This window comes from Trachemys scripta, chromosome 6, assembly GCF_013100865.1.
Source record: "Trachemys scripta elegans isolate TJP31775 chromosome 6, CAS_Tse_1.0, whole genome shotgun sequence".
Classification (NCBI taxonomy): domain Eukaryota; kingdom Metazoa; phylum Chordata; order Testudines; family Emydidae; genus Trachemys; species Trachemys scripta.
In genome coordinates this window covers 38,337,404-38,349,796 of record NC_048303.1, presented here as the reverse complement: position 1 = coordinate 38,349,796, position 12,393 = coordinate 38,337,404, and the positions used below count along the sequence as shown (strand labels likewise).

Here is a 12,393-nt window from a genome sequence, read left to right as displayed (position 1 = left end):
CAAGCAGCTGCAGAATCCTAAATGCATCTGACACCTGAACCAGCTAGGTGGAAAGGACTCTTCCTGCATCACAGGGTTAAGAGGATAAAAAGAAGTGCTGAGATTTAATTTCAAAGATTGTATTTACCCTTATGGTCTTTAATATAAATGCCTGTAGGTTATCTTGCTGAGCCTTCACTCTCTAGCGAGAGCTCAAGTAACCATATTTTAGATTTTAATTCCTTTATAAGTCCATGCAAATTGATCTAAAACGGGTTCTCAAACTGGGGGTTGTGATCTACATGGGGGGGGTTGTGAGCTGTCGGCCTCCATCCCAAACCCCGCCTCACCTCCAGCATTTATAATAGTGTTAAATATTTAAAAAGTATTTTTAATTTATAAGGGGGGGTTTCACTCAGAAGCTTGTTGCGTGAAAGGGGGTCACCAATACAAAAGTTTGAGAACCACTGGCCTAAAAGATATTGAAAAGAATTTTTAAGCAATTGCTTTTAATATTCAAAATTTATCCCATGTGGACCAATCCTGTCAAAATGTAGTAACCATATTCTTAAAAGAGGTCTTAAAGATAAGTGCATTCTTGGAAGTATGATAAATGTGTGAGGAACTGAGAATTTGACTGTAAGTAAATGGAATAAGAATCTTGGTAATTTGCATTGCCTACATTTTACTGTTGATTGTATGTTAGTGTGGTACAGGGTCAATTAATAAATGGTTGGTTGGTTAAAAATAAGTAAGTGCGCTGATTTGAGAAATACTGTTCAAGTTAAAAGTTGACCTGAAAAAATCCAGTGTTAAAACTAGTAAGCTAGCTCTCTCTGTACTCAATAAAAGGAGTTATCCTACTGGATTATCTTGTATATTGGCAAACTGAGTTTGTTAGATTTCAGCTTTAAAGTCAAGTATCAGAGGGGTAGCTGTGTTAGTCTGGATCTGTAAAAAGCAACAGAGTCCTGTGGTACCTTTAAGCCTAACAGATGTATTGGAGCATAAGCTTTCGTGGGTGAATGCCCACGAAAGCTTATGCTCCAATACATCTGTTAGTCTTAAAGGTGCCACAGGACTCTGTTGCTTTTTACACTTTAAAGCTGTAACTGGCACCCTGGCAAATTAATAAATTAACCCCCTTCTGTGTTTGTCTGCACCTTGGAAAATTGGGCCATTTGTGTTCAAATCAGTTTTTCCCAATTTATGAGGCATGCTGCCCTGGTGGGGGTGCAGAAGACTACAGGGGATGTGGACAGAAGTTTTCAGTTGCTTTCCAGTCTTAGCTTTCATGAAAAATAAAGTCTTTAGCTGTTATGCTAGTCAATAAAACTTTGAAATGTGACTCCAGTGTAATTGAGGCAGCAATGTCTGTCCAAGTTTCCAAAGAACCAGAAACAATAGCTCTACAAGAATTGTCTCATTCATTTCAGTGGGTGCTAACTCAGATGCCAGTGATGATATTTTGTATGCCAACATCATTAACAATTTCATGACTTATCAAAGCAAGTGAGAAAGGATAGGATGTATCATAGCATAAAGATTTAAGATATGGATAGAGCTTGAACAACCCACAGTGTGATTGAAGCAGGACATGATTTGAATGCTGAACTCCTTCAGGAAAACAAAGTCTGGGAAGTGCTAGTTTAAAGTGTGAGCCATCGCTGATTCACTAACTTCCCTCTCAATTCCTTTCCCAATCAGTCTTGTCCCCACCTTTCTTTCTTAGTTTTCCCTTCAGTCCTGTCTCTGAGCCTCCCTTTCCCACCTGATCCCCATATATTCAGAACTCTGTCTTCCTCCTGCTCTCAGACATTTCCCAGCTATTGTCTCTCTTTCCAGGTGGCCAACCGTCTTTTTCCAGTGCCTCCACTTCCACTTCTTCAGTTAGTGAAGGCCCAGCCCTATCCCTTTTGTTGTGATCTGCTGTTGAAACATTCTGTCATTGTCCTCTCAGGCATGGCCTCCAGCAATGTGATGGGAGCCACGTTAATACTGCTAACTATAAAACAACAACATTATTTTGGAGGAATTTTAAATCATTATTTGGCTGGCCTAAGAAGGGAAGGAATGATAAGTAATCACTGTTTTTTCTTTCTACTAAGTGTCAGAGCAAGCTAACACTGCTAGGAATAGAAACACTTCCAGAATCAGATGCTCAGGTAAGTCCATCTTTTCTGTACTCAGTGCATAGTCGCCGACTCCATGGGTGCTCCGGGGCTGGAACACCCACAGGGAAAAATTGGTGGGTGCTCTGCTCCCACCGGCAGCTCCCCGCCCCAGCTCACCTCTGCCTCCTCCCCTGAGCGTGCCACTTCTCCCCCTAGCTCAAGTGCTTGCCGCCGCGAAACAGCTGTTTCACAGCGGCAGCGCTGGGGGGGGAAGGGGGAACGTGGCGCGCTCAGGGAAGAGGCGGGGCCGGGGCGGGGATTTGGAAAAGGAGTCCAATAGGGGCAGGGAGGGGGCAGAGTCGGGGCAGAGATGTTGGGGAAGGGGTTGAAATGGGGGCAGGGCCGGGGCGAGGCCAGGGGTGGGAGGGCGCAAGCTCCCACCAGCGCCGGGAAAAGTTGGCACCTATGACTCTGAACAATTTTTAGTTTTCTATCAGACAAATACCAATTATCTTGCTTTTTTAGGAAATAGGCTAACATTCTTCACTTACCCTATACAAAGTTGTCGACTTTATCCTTATTGACTCTGTTAATAATGTGTGAACATTTTACTCTCCGAGTATGCTCCTATCCAGCAATTGCAGGAAAGTTGCATTTAAATTTACCAAATTGATTATGGGCAAAGCTAGCCAACCAAATTGACTATTTAATGTTGTCCCTAGCGAAATATGGGGATAGGCAGGTCTTTCTAACAGCCATTTGGGCGTGTTGGTTGCTAGGGAATGGGAGAAGACTTTAATGGATCTGTTTATTGGGGAAGGTGTGTCTTGTGCTGAGTTTTTTGTGTGTGTGGGATCTGAGAGATTATGTATAGAAGTATTTTACTGTCTGCTCTGTTTACTTGAGAAGTACTGTTTACTTGGGAACTCCGCTGCTCTCTGTTCATGACTGTTTTAAGGAAGCAGAAATAGTTGAGTAATGCTGCCACAAACTAGGAAACTGGATATCAAAGGAGCAAGTTTGAGCATGTGGGAATGGACTTCTTGGTCCTTGTAGTGTTTGGGAGGGTAGGATAAGCAGCGAGTGGACCATTCATAAGGCGGATGTTGAGTCCTAATCTGTTGTGTGTTTTTATAAACTTTATATATGCACCCAGAGCTCTGGAAGGGAGTAGTTTTATAAATGTAAAATGCCAGGGGAGCTAATCCTGGGCCAAGTGGAGAACAAGTATTTGACAAAATAACACTTCTATTTAACCATTCTCCATGTGTAAGTTACTTAAGGATGCAATAACATAAAGTGGATGTATAAAATACAGTCAGACTGTTCAATTTGTTAATCAAAATTGAATATGCTACAAAAATTATTTTTGAACAAATAGAATCGGTATCTCTTGAATAAAGCCCATATTGTTAATTAAAATCTGTTTTTACCTTCTTATATCAATCTCTTAATAAAAATAAAATAGTTTAACACACAGTTCATATATTTATATAAAATAGAGTCAGGAAATGTAACTGATGAGACAAATGAGTAAAATATGTTTGTCCCACCGTAGAACTCTGGGGGAAAAAATCTCTCCAGTACAAATAAAAATTAATTATGGGGATAAAAACAAAATTGTGGTCTTGAGTTTCAGTCCCTGGAAAAATCATGGAGCTGGTCCTCAAGGAATCAATTCTGAAGCATTTAGAGGAGAGGAAAGTGATCAGGAACAGTCAGCATTGATTCACCAAGGGCACCTGACTAACCTAATTGCCTTCTATGAGGAGATAACTGGCTCTGTGGACGAGGGGAAAGCAGTGGACGTGTTATTCCTTGACTTTAGCAAAGCTTTTGATATGGTCTCCCACAGTATTCTTGCCAGCAAGTTAAAGAAGTATGGGCTGGATGAATGGACTATAAGGTGGATAGAAAGCTGGCTAGATCGTTGGGCTCAACGGGTAGTGATCAACGGCTCCATGTCTAGTTGGCAGCCGGTTTCAAGCGGAGTGCCCCTAGGATCGGTCCTGGGGCCGATTTTGTTCAATATCTTCATTAATGAACTGGAGGATGGCGTGGACTGCATTCTCAGCAAGTTTGCAGATGACACTAAACTGGGAGGAGTGGTAGATACGCTGGAGGGTAGGGATAGGATACAGAGGGACCTAGACAAATTAGAGGATTGGCCCAAAAGAAACCTGATGAGGTTCAACAAGGACAAGTGCAGAGTCCTGCACTTAGGACGGAAGAATCCCATGCACTGCTGCAGACTAGGGACAGTTCTGCAGAAAAGGACCTAGAGGTTACAGTGGATGAGAAGCTGGATATGAGTCAACAGAGTGCCCTTGTTGCCAAGAAGGCTAACAACATTTTGGGCTGTATAAGTAGGGACATTGCCAACAGATCGAGAGATGTGATCATTCCCCTCTATTCGACATTGGTGAGGCCTCATCTGGAGTACTGTGTTCAGTTTTGGGCCCCACACTACAAGAAGGATGTGGAAAAATTGGAAAGAGTCCAGCGGAGGGCAACAAAAATGATTAGGTGGCTGGAGCATATGACTTACGAGGAGAGGCTGAGGGAACTGGATTGTTTAGTCTGCAGAAGAGAAGAATGAGGTGGGATTTGATAGCTGCTTTCAACTACCTGAAAGGGGGTTCCAAAGAGGATGGATCAGATTCTAGACTGTTCTCTGTACCTTCTCTGTGTGTAAATCTGGCTTTGGCATAGAGAATGCATTGACTGGATTGGTTGATGGATGGAAATCAGGTATCCAGGCTGGTATTTTTAGATCTGTCATTTGATGCCATTGATCATGAATTGATGTTGATGGGGTACCTTCCAGCGGCCTTATTCTTTTCTCTAAGAGAAATCACAGTGGGTAGTTGTGGATGATTGCTACTCTTCCTAAAGGGCTCTTGTGTGATGGATGCCTCAGTATGTTATCCTGGCACCCTTCCTGTTTCAACGTGTATATAGAATTTAAGAGGATTAGTACGCAAGCTCAGGGTATTATTTTCTCAGTACAGTAATGACACCCAACAGTATGTGTCTATCTCATCCAACTTGGCGATGATGTGGTTTAGTATCTCAGCCAACAAGCAGTTGAGATTGGAGCATAGATCAGAGTGAGCTGATTGAAACTCTACCCATATAAGACTGATGTGATGATGGTGGAGGTAATGGAACTAGAGTGTGCTTCCATCATTGGCCATCAGAGTTTGCAACTTTGTGGGGTGATGTTAGCCTCTCAGCTGCTTTAGATGATCATATTAGAGCAGTAACCTGTCTACTTTTTATTATCTACAGCTGGCAAAATGGTTGTGACCTTTTCTTTCAGATGCTGACCTTGCCACTGTTGTCAATGCCTTTGTCACTTCAAGATTAGATTACTGTAATGTGCTCTATTTGGGACTTCACTTTATTAAGCAGGGCACATAACAGTGCTCTGGGATCTACCTGGCTTCCTTTTGCTCATGATCTGTAAAGACTTCAGTGGCCTGGAACCTGCCTGCCTGAGAGATTGCCTCTTCCCCTACAACGTACTGCCCCAACTGCAGTCACTGGAGCCACTCAAATTATAACCCTCTACTTATAAAAGAAAGGGTGTTGCCAGCAGGGCATTCTCTATGTATGAAGGCCCTGGGACTTTGGAACATGCTCCCCATCCAAAATAGATTTGATGACCACAAGGGCACTCTGAAAAAGCCAATTGCCTGATAGGGCTAGAGGGGAAGAATAAGGGTGGGTGTTCCTTAGTATGATTTGGGTAAGGGGCTTTTCTGGAATTTTTCTTTTTTAGTGTCTGTTGCTGAAGTAAATTATCTCTATGATTATTTTAAGGCTACTGGCTGGCAGAATTTATTTGTATACTAGTATTGTAAGTACTCAGATTTTTGTATGTGCATTCTTCATGTCAAATATAAATAAAGACCTGATAAGGGAATTGTCTGTTTTTGTGACCCGAGACAGTGCTACAGTATTGCAGAAGAATGGGCATTGTCTATCCTATAAAAGTAACTTTCTAGGCAGGATATTTGTATGGTGGCTATATTTTCTATGTTTTTTTTCCTTTGGTTAAAATTACTATAATGGGTTCTCTCAAGCAGTGAAAAGCTGACATTAATTTTTCAATTCCTGATATTTTTATTATGTGAACTTGGCTGATGATTCATGGTGCATATTAATCTTGAATTTTTTAGCTGAGTGAAAGCCAAATTTGAGTCTGCCCTACCTTTTATGGAATGCATGATCATTACAGTAGCTTTTGTACTTAAATGTACACTTCATTTCTTACTAAATTACTTTTTTTTTTTTTTTTATTCAAAAGCCTGTACCTATTTTAGTGTATTTAAATGCTCTGGAAATAGAGGAAAGTATTACTGTTCCATCTCTCCTACAACTGGGAACGGCAAACATTTTGATAAATGGAAGCGAAGATTGTTTAGCTTCATTTTTCATATTATCTCCTGAAATGGTATTTTGTGTTTTCCAGCTGCAGTTTCTCAGTGTATCTCAACAGCAGCAGTACACTGGGGGCTGATTGCCCTTTCTTCAGCAGCTGAACACTACTATAATAAACCTCTGTTAAATCAGAGGAGTAGTCCTTTTTTACACAGATACAAATACACCTCTACCCCAATATAACACTGTCCTTGGGAGCCAAAAAAAATCTTACTGCGTTATAGGTGAAACCCGCGTTATATCGAACTTGCTTTGATCTGCTGGAGTGCACAGCCTTGCCCCCCCATCCCCCCTGAGCGCTGCTTTACCGCGTTATATCTGAATTCATGTTATATCGGGTCGCGTTATATCGTTGTAGAGGTGTATGTAGGCCCTTACACATAAAGTGAAGACTTAAAAGTTTGGATTTTGAATTGCTATAGATAAGAGGTAGTATACTTAAATGTTATAAAAGTTGTCATGGATGCTACTAATCTGTGTTCTGTGACCTGCACTGGCTGCCTGTTAGTTTCCGGATTGATTTTTAAGTTGTTGGTTTTGATTTAGAAAAGACTGGGACTTACCTGTCAAAGAATCCACCTCTCTCTCTCCATGACATTACTGCCATAGTTGTGATCAGCAGAGGCATGTTAGCTGAAGACTTTTCATCAGTGATCTGGAAGTAAATCTGAAATCACCGCTGATAAAATTTGCAGATGACATGATTGTTGGTAAATAATAATGATGAGGACAAGGGAGTCATACAGAACAATCTGGATCCCTTGGTAAGCTAAGCCCATTCAGACAAAATGCATTTTAATACAGCCAAATGCAAAGCTCGACAGCTAGGAACAAAGCCATACCTATAGAATGGGGTAGGAGACTGTATCCTGCAAAACAGTGACACTGAACAGGATTTAGGGGTCAGAATGGACAAGCAGTTCAACATGAGCTCCTAGTGTGGTGGTGATGCAAAAAGAGCTAATCCAAGCCTTGGATGTATAAGCAGTGTTGTAGAAGTGGGGAGGTGATTTTACCTCTGTATATGGCCTTGGTGAAACTGGTATACGGTTCTGTTATCCAGATTTTAAAAGAAATGTTGACAAATTGGACAGGGTGCAGAGAATAGCCACAAAAATTATTCAAGAGCTATGGAAGGTGCTTTACAGTGAGAGGTTTAAAGAGCTCAATCTGTTTAGTTTATCAAACAGAAGATCGAGAGGTGACTTAATTATAGTGTACAAGTACCATCACAGATAGAAAAATCAGGTGCTAGAACTACTTTAATCTAGTGGAGAATGGCTGGAAGCTGAAGCCAGACAAATTCAAATTTTAACAGTGAGAATGACAAACCATAGGAACCAACTACCAGGAAGTGGTGGATTCTCCATCTTCTGTTGTAATCAAATCAAGAGAGGATGTCTTTCTGGAAGATGTGCTTTAGCCAGCTACAAGTTATGCTTTAGTCAAACACAAGTTATTAGATTCCATACAGGGGTAACTGGGTAAAATCAATAGTCTGTGATACACAGGTCAGATTAGATCAGCGTTTCTCAAATGCAGCCACCAGGGGCTTTTCTTGTGGCCACAGCATACTGGGCTGTGATTTGGGGGTGGGGGGGAGGAGGAGAAGGAGAGGCAAAGCACCAGCTCTTCCTCTGGGGCTGCCCAGGGGTTGGTCCCTACCCCCTTCTGGAGCAACAAACACGGTAGGAGCAAGCAACCAGTGTGAGTTCCCCACCTTCCCAGGGACAGTATGTCTCGGGCTTCAGGCTTCTGCCCTGGGGTGGTGGGCGGCAGGCTCTGTCCCCCAGCCACAGGGCTTTGGGCTCCATCCCTGGACTCACCCCCCCACCATCACCTTGACCCCTGGTGCTTCCTCCAGACCCCCATTGCCACTGGCCCCCCTGCCTCCTTATTCACCTCCTCATCCAGGGCTTAATTTGTCCTCCAGTATACCAGGGCTCAGTAAGTCTGCTGTTAAAAGTGATATTAACAAATATACAAATATCACTTTTCACAATAGCAGACTTACTAACTAGCAATCTATATCTATATCTATATATATAAAAATATGCAAAGCACCTTATTTTTGTTTCTATTCTGTTTAGGTCCAGTAAAGAATAGAAATAACTGTACATTATTTTTGTTATTGAGTCTGCAAAAAAAAAAAAAACCTTCCATAAATAAATTACAATGATCTGGACGTGTATATGTGCATAGTTAATTTTAATTTTCCTAAAGTTCCTTAAGTATTTTAGGAAAAATTCTCAGAGCTACAACCAGCAAGAGTTGGTGGCCGCACTCTAAGGCCATCAAAAAATATGTTGAGAACCCCTGGATTAGATGATCTAATGGTCCCTTCTGACCTTAAACTCTATCAGTCATATTAGGCAGTTGGCAGAGTGTTCTCCATTAGGATACTGGACTTTACCTGTCCAGGTCGTAACAGCCCAAATTTGTCACTTTTCAGGCCATGCTGGAAGGTCTGCCTTTTCTTCCCAGTTCATGAGGAAATGGAAGATAGCTACAGCTGGGTGTGGGACTCTGGGGATTGTGTGTGGGGTTGATTGATTTCAGTTATACTTATGTTGTCAATCTTATTTGAGTTGATCTGGTGGAATTGACAGGTCTCTTTTTTTTTTTTTTTTTAGTGTATTTTTTAAATATTGTCCAGGGCACTCAGAGCACTGGATTGGGTGATCTTTTATTTTATTCTGTATAAATCTAAATAATTAACTTCTAAATAGCTGTACATTATCAAAAGAAATAGACTGTAAGCAATAGTGATTCTAAAAACTAGTAAAATGTGCTCCATTGTATCTTCCAGATTCTTCCTCATGGAATACTAAATAATTTTTTACCATGTTCTGTCTCATCTTACTCAAATACTATTCAGCACATTTCAAGAATTAGTTTTTAAATACTCTTTTTTTTTTTTCCTTTCTTGTTTTACAGCTTTCATTGTTAATGGTGCGAGTGAAGGCTTTAACAGCAGAGTATAATCAATGGCAGAAACGAAGTCCTGAGAGTAAGGATTTTTATTAGTATTTTTATAGACTTCGTTTAAACTAAAGTTTATATGATTATCTTGGCTTTACAACACATCGTTCATCCAAGTATTTGAGTGTGCATATGTAGAATATTTATATTGCATGCATCATCACACCTAGGTACCTTGCAGAAATCAAAATGAACTACAGTACTGCCTACAATAGTGTCCTTCCACTTTTGTCTCTGTGCTTTCTTCCTTGTAGCACCAACATCTGAGTTAGCACCTGTTGAAATGACTGAGGCAGTTCACAACTTAGAACTACTGCTTCTCTCTCTTAAGGCTACGTCTACACTATCGCTTATGTCAGCAAAATTTGTCTCTCTCATGGGGTGTGAAAAAACACACCTCCTGAGCGACATAATTTTCACTGGAATAAGTGGCCGTTGCACAGCACAATGTCAGTGGGAGAGCTTTCTCCCGTCAGCATAAAGCAGCTACATGAGAAATCTTACAGTGGTGCAGCTGCATCAGTACAGCTCTGTCGTTGTAAGCTCTCTAGTGTAAACATAGCCTAACACTCCCTTTCATTAGAATGGGATTTGTCGGTGTTCAGCACTCCTAAAAATCAGGCCACCAAAGAGATTAATAATATTCCAGGAGGTTAACAAGAAGCCTCTATAGCAATTTCTGAAGGGCCTCCATCAAGAATTCTGGCCCTTAGTTATAGAAATTACAGGAGCATTCTGGCAGAAAACTCCTGTTCTGTTGAGGGTTTTATAGGTAGCCAATACCTTGAAATGCATCCAGTGTTGGATTCAGAAGCAGTGCAAAACATTTATTATATGTATGGTGTGTTCATGTTGGCCTGCTCCAGTCAAGAGGTGGACTGTCATAGTGTCTACTAGCTGAAATTTTCAAGGTATCTTTGAGGGTAATTCAATTACAGTGCATTACAATATCCTTTTTGGATTTAGAGTTCACAGACACCAGGTCAAACAAAGATAAGAAACAGTTTGGGCCATTACAGCATTCTGGGAATCCAAGAGCAGTTACCGATCCAGTAATTCCGTAACATTTGCAGATCCCCTGAGATAAAGGGTATGCATCCTTCCTGTGTTCTTAGCAGTCATTATCAGACAAAATATCCGTAGCCCTATCAATTCTTCAAGATTTCCTCTTCTACCCACCAGCTTCAGCACCATTTGGTCTGAATTGAATTGTAGTTAACTTGAATTTACCCATGACCCTAATTTGGCCAGGCATTGGAAAAGCAAGATCCAACAGAATCTATTTGACAAGAAGACACAAAACTGAATATCCTCTGATAGTACTATAGCCCAAAATGTTGTCTTATTCTCCACAATGGAAGATTGGCTCTAGGTAGAACAGATGAATTCTTAATCAGCAAAGATCCTTTTTCCATACAAACTTATTTTAGAACTTGTCTACAGGAAGAAATTTAGCGGCATGATTATACTGGTATAGCTCTCCTCGTGCATGCTCCATGTGCACACGCGGAATAAGAGTGCTTTTTCTATCATAGAATATCAGGGTTGGAAGGGACCTCAGGAGGTCATCTAGTCCAACCCCCTGCTCAAAGCAGGACTAATCCCCAGCCAGATTTTTGCCCCAGATCCCTAAATGGCCCTCTCAAGGATTAAACTCACAACCCTAGGTTTAGTAGGCCAATGCTCAAACCACTGAGCTATTCTAGTTTAGCTAATGTTGCTTCCAAAGTGATTGGATCACAATGCAAACTGTGTATCGTGGCTTTCAACAGTTTATAACTCGGCAATATCTGAACAGATTGTAATAGCACCTCTCCTCCTCTGCTAAATTTCAGGTATGTATGGTGTACCTTGGAAATGTTAGTTCTTCAAAGGAAGAAGGAAAAAAAATTATAATGGGAAGTACTAGGCAACCTTAATTTAGGTGTTGTTACTGCTCCTTATGTAATATCAACTGAATAAATATTAAATAGAATGTTTTTTTTTAAACTTTCCACAAGATACCATAGCTTTGATTTTGTATTATTGTGCTGGGTATGAGTCCTAGTCATGGACCAAGACCTCATTGTGCTAGGTACTGTACGAACACAGGACAAAAGTACAGTCTCTACCCCGAAGAGCTTACAGCTAAATAAATATAAGACAAAGCAACAGATGGATACAGACAGATGAAGGAGTACAAGAAATCAATGAGACTACATTGGTGGTAGGCAGTGGTCACAGTATACCAGCAACCTAACCATCTCTTCCTAAACATATAAGGAGAAAAAAAGTAGTATATAGGGTGATAAAAATTTCCATAATGGGAAAGCATCAGTAGTTTGTGTGGTCTGAGAACCTGTCTCTAGCAGTGGTCAGTTCCAAATTCTTCAGACAAAGGATAGACCAAAATTAGACTAATTGTACCAAATTGTGCAATGCTATCCTATGCAATGCTATTCCCTATGGGGGAATATTTCTTCTTGGCCACTGCTGATGATCATCCTTGTAACATAAGGATTGCAAGCACTTTTAATTTTTATTCTAGCTAAGATAACTGCTGATGTTTTTGTTACTATAAATATTTAATCATTTTTAAAACCTTAAGCTATTTGTGTTACAAAAATAGATTCTTGTGGCATTAAATATTTTTAGCGTTATATTTGAGTATTAGTTGGCCCATAATGTTCTAATTTATTTGCACCTGGTTAGATTTCTTATTACATATGTTAATTTTATAGTACAGAAATGTTGTGTATATAATGTATCAATAACCTCAAAAGACAAGGTGGGTGAAGTAATATTATTTCACCCACCTTGTCTCTTTAGTATCCTGGGAACAACACAGCTACAGCTATATTCCATACAACATATAAATAACTTATCTTTTTGC

General features: G+C 40.5%; 1 protein-coding gene across 1 annotated transcript in view; it reads left to right on the top strand.

Moving 5' to 3' along the window:
* CENPK (centromere protein K) overlaps positions 1 to 12,393 on the top strand; it is a 44,494-nt gene that overhangs the window by 14,441 nt on the left and 17,660 nt on the right. Inside the window, exons 4-5 of the mRNA XM_034773663.1 lie at positions 2,088 to 2,144; positions 9,477 to 9,549. Of these exons, the coding sequence (XP_034629554.1) occupies positions 2,088 to 2,144; positions 9,477 to 9,549 (130 nt within the window). The remainder of the gene's footprint in view (positions 1 to 2,087; positions 2,145 to 9,476; positions 9,550 to 12,393) is intronic.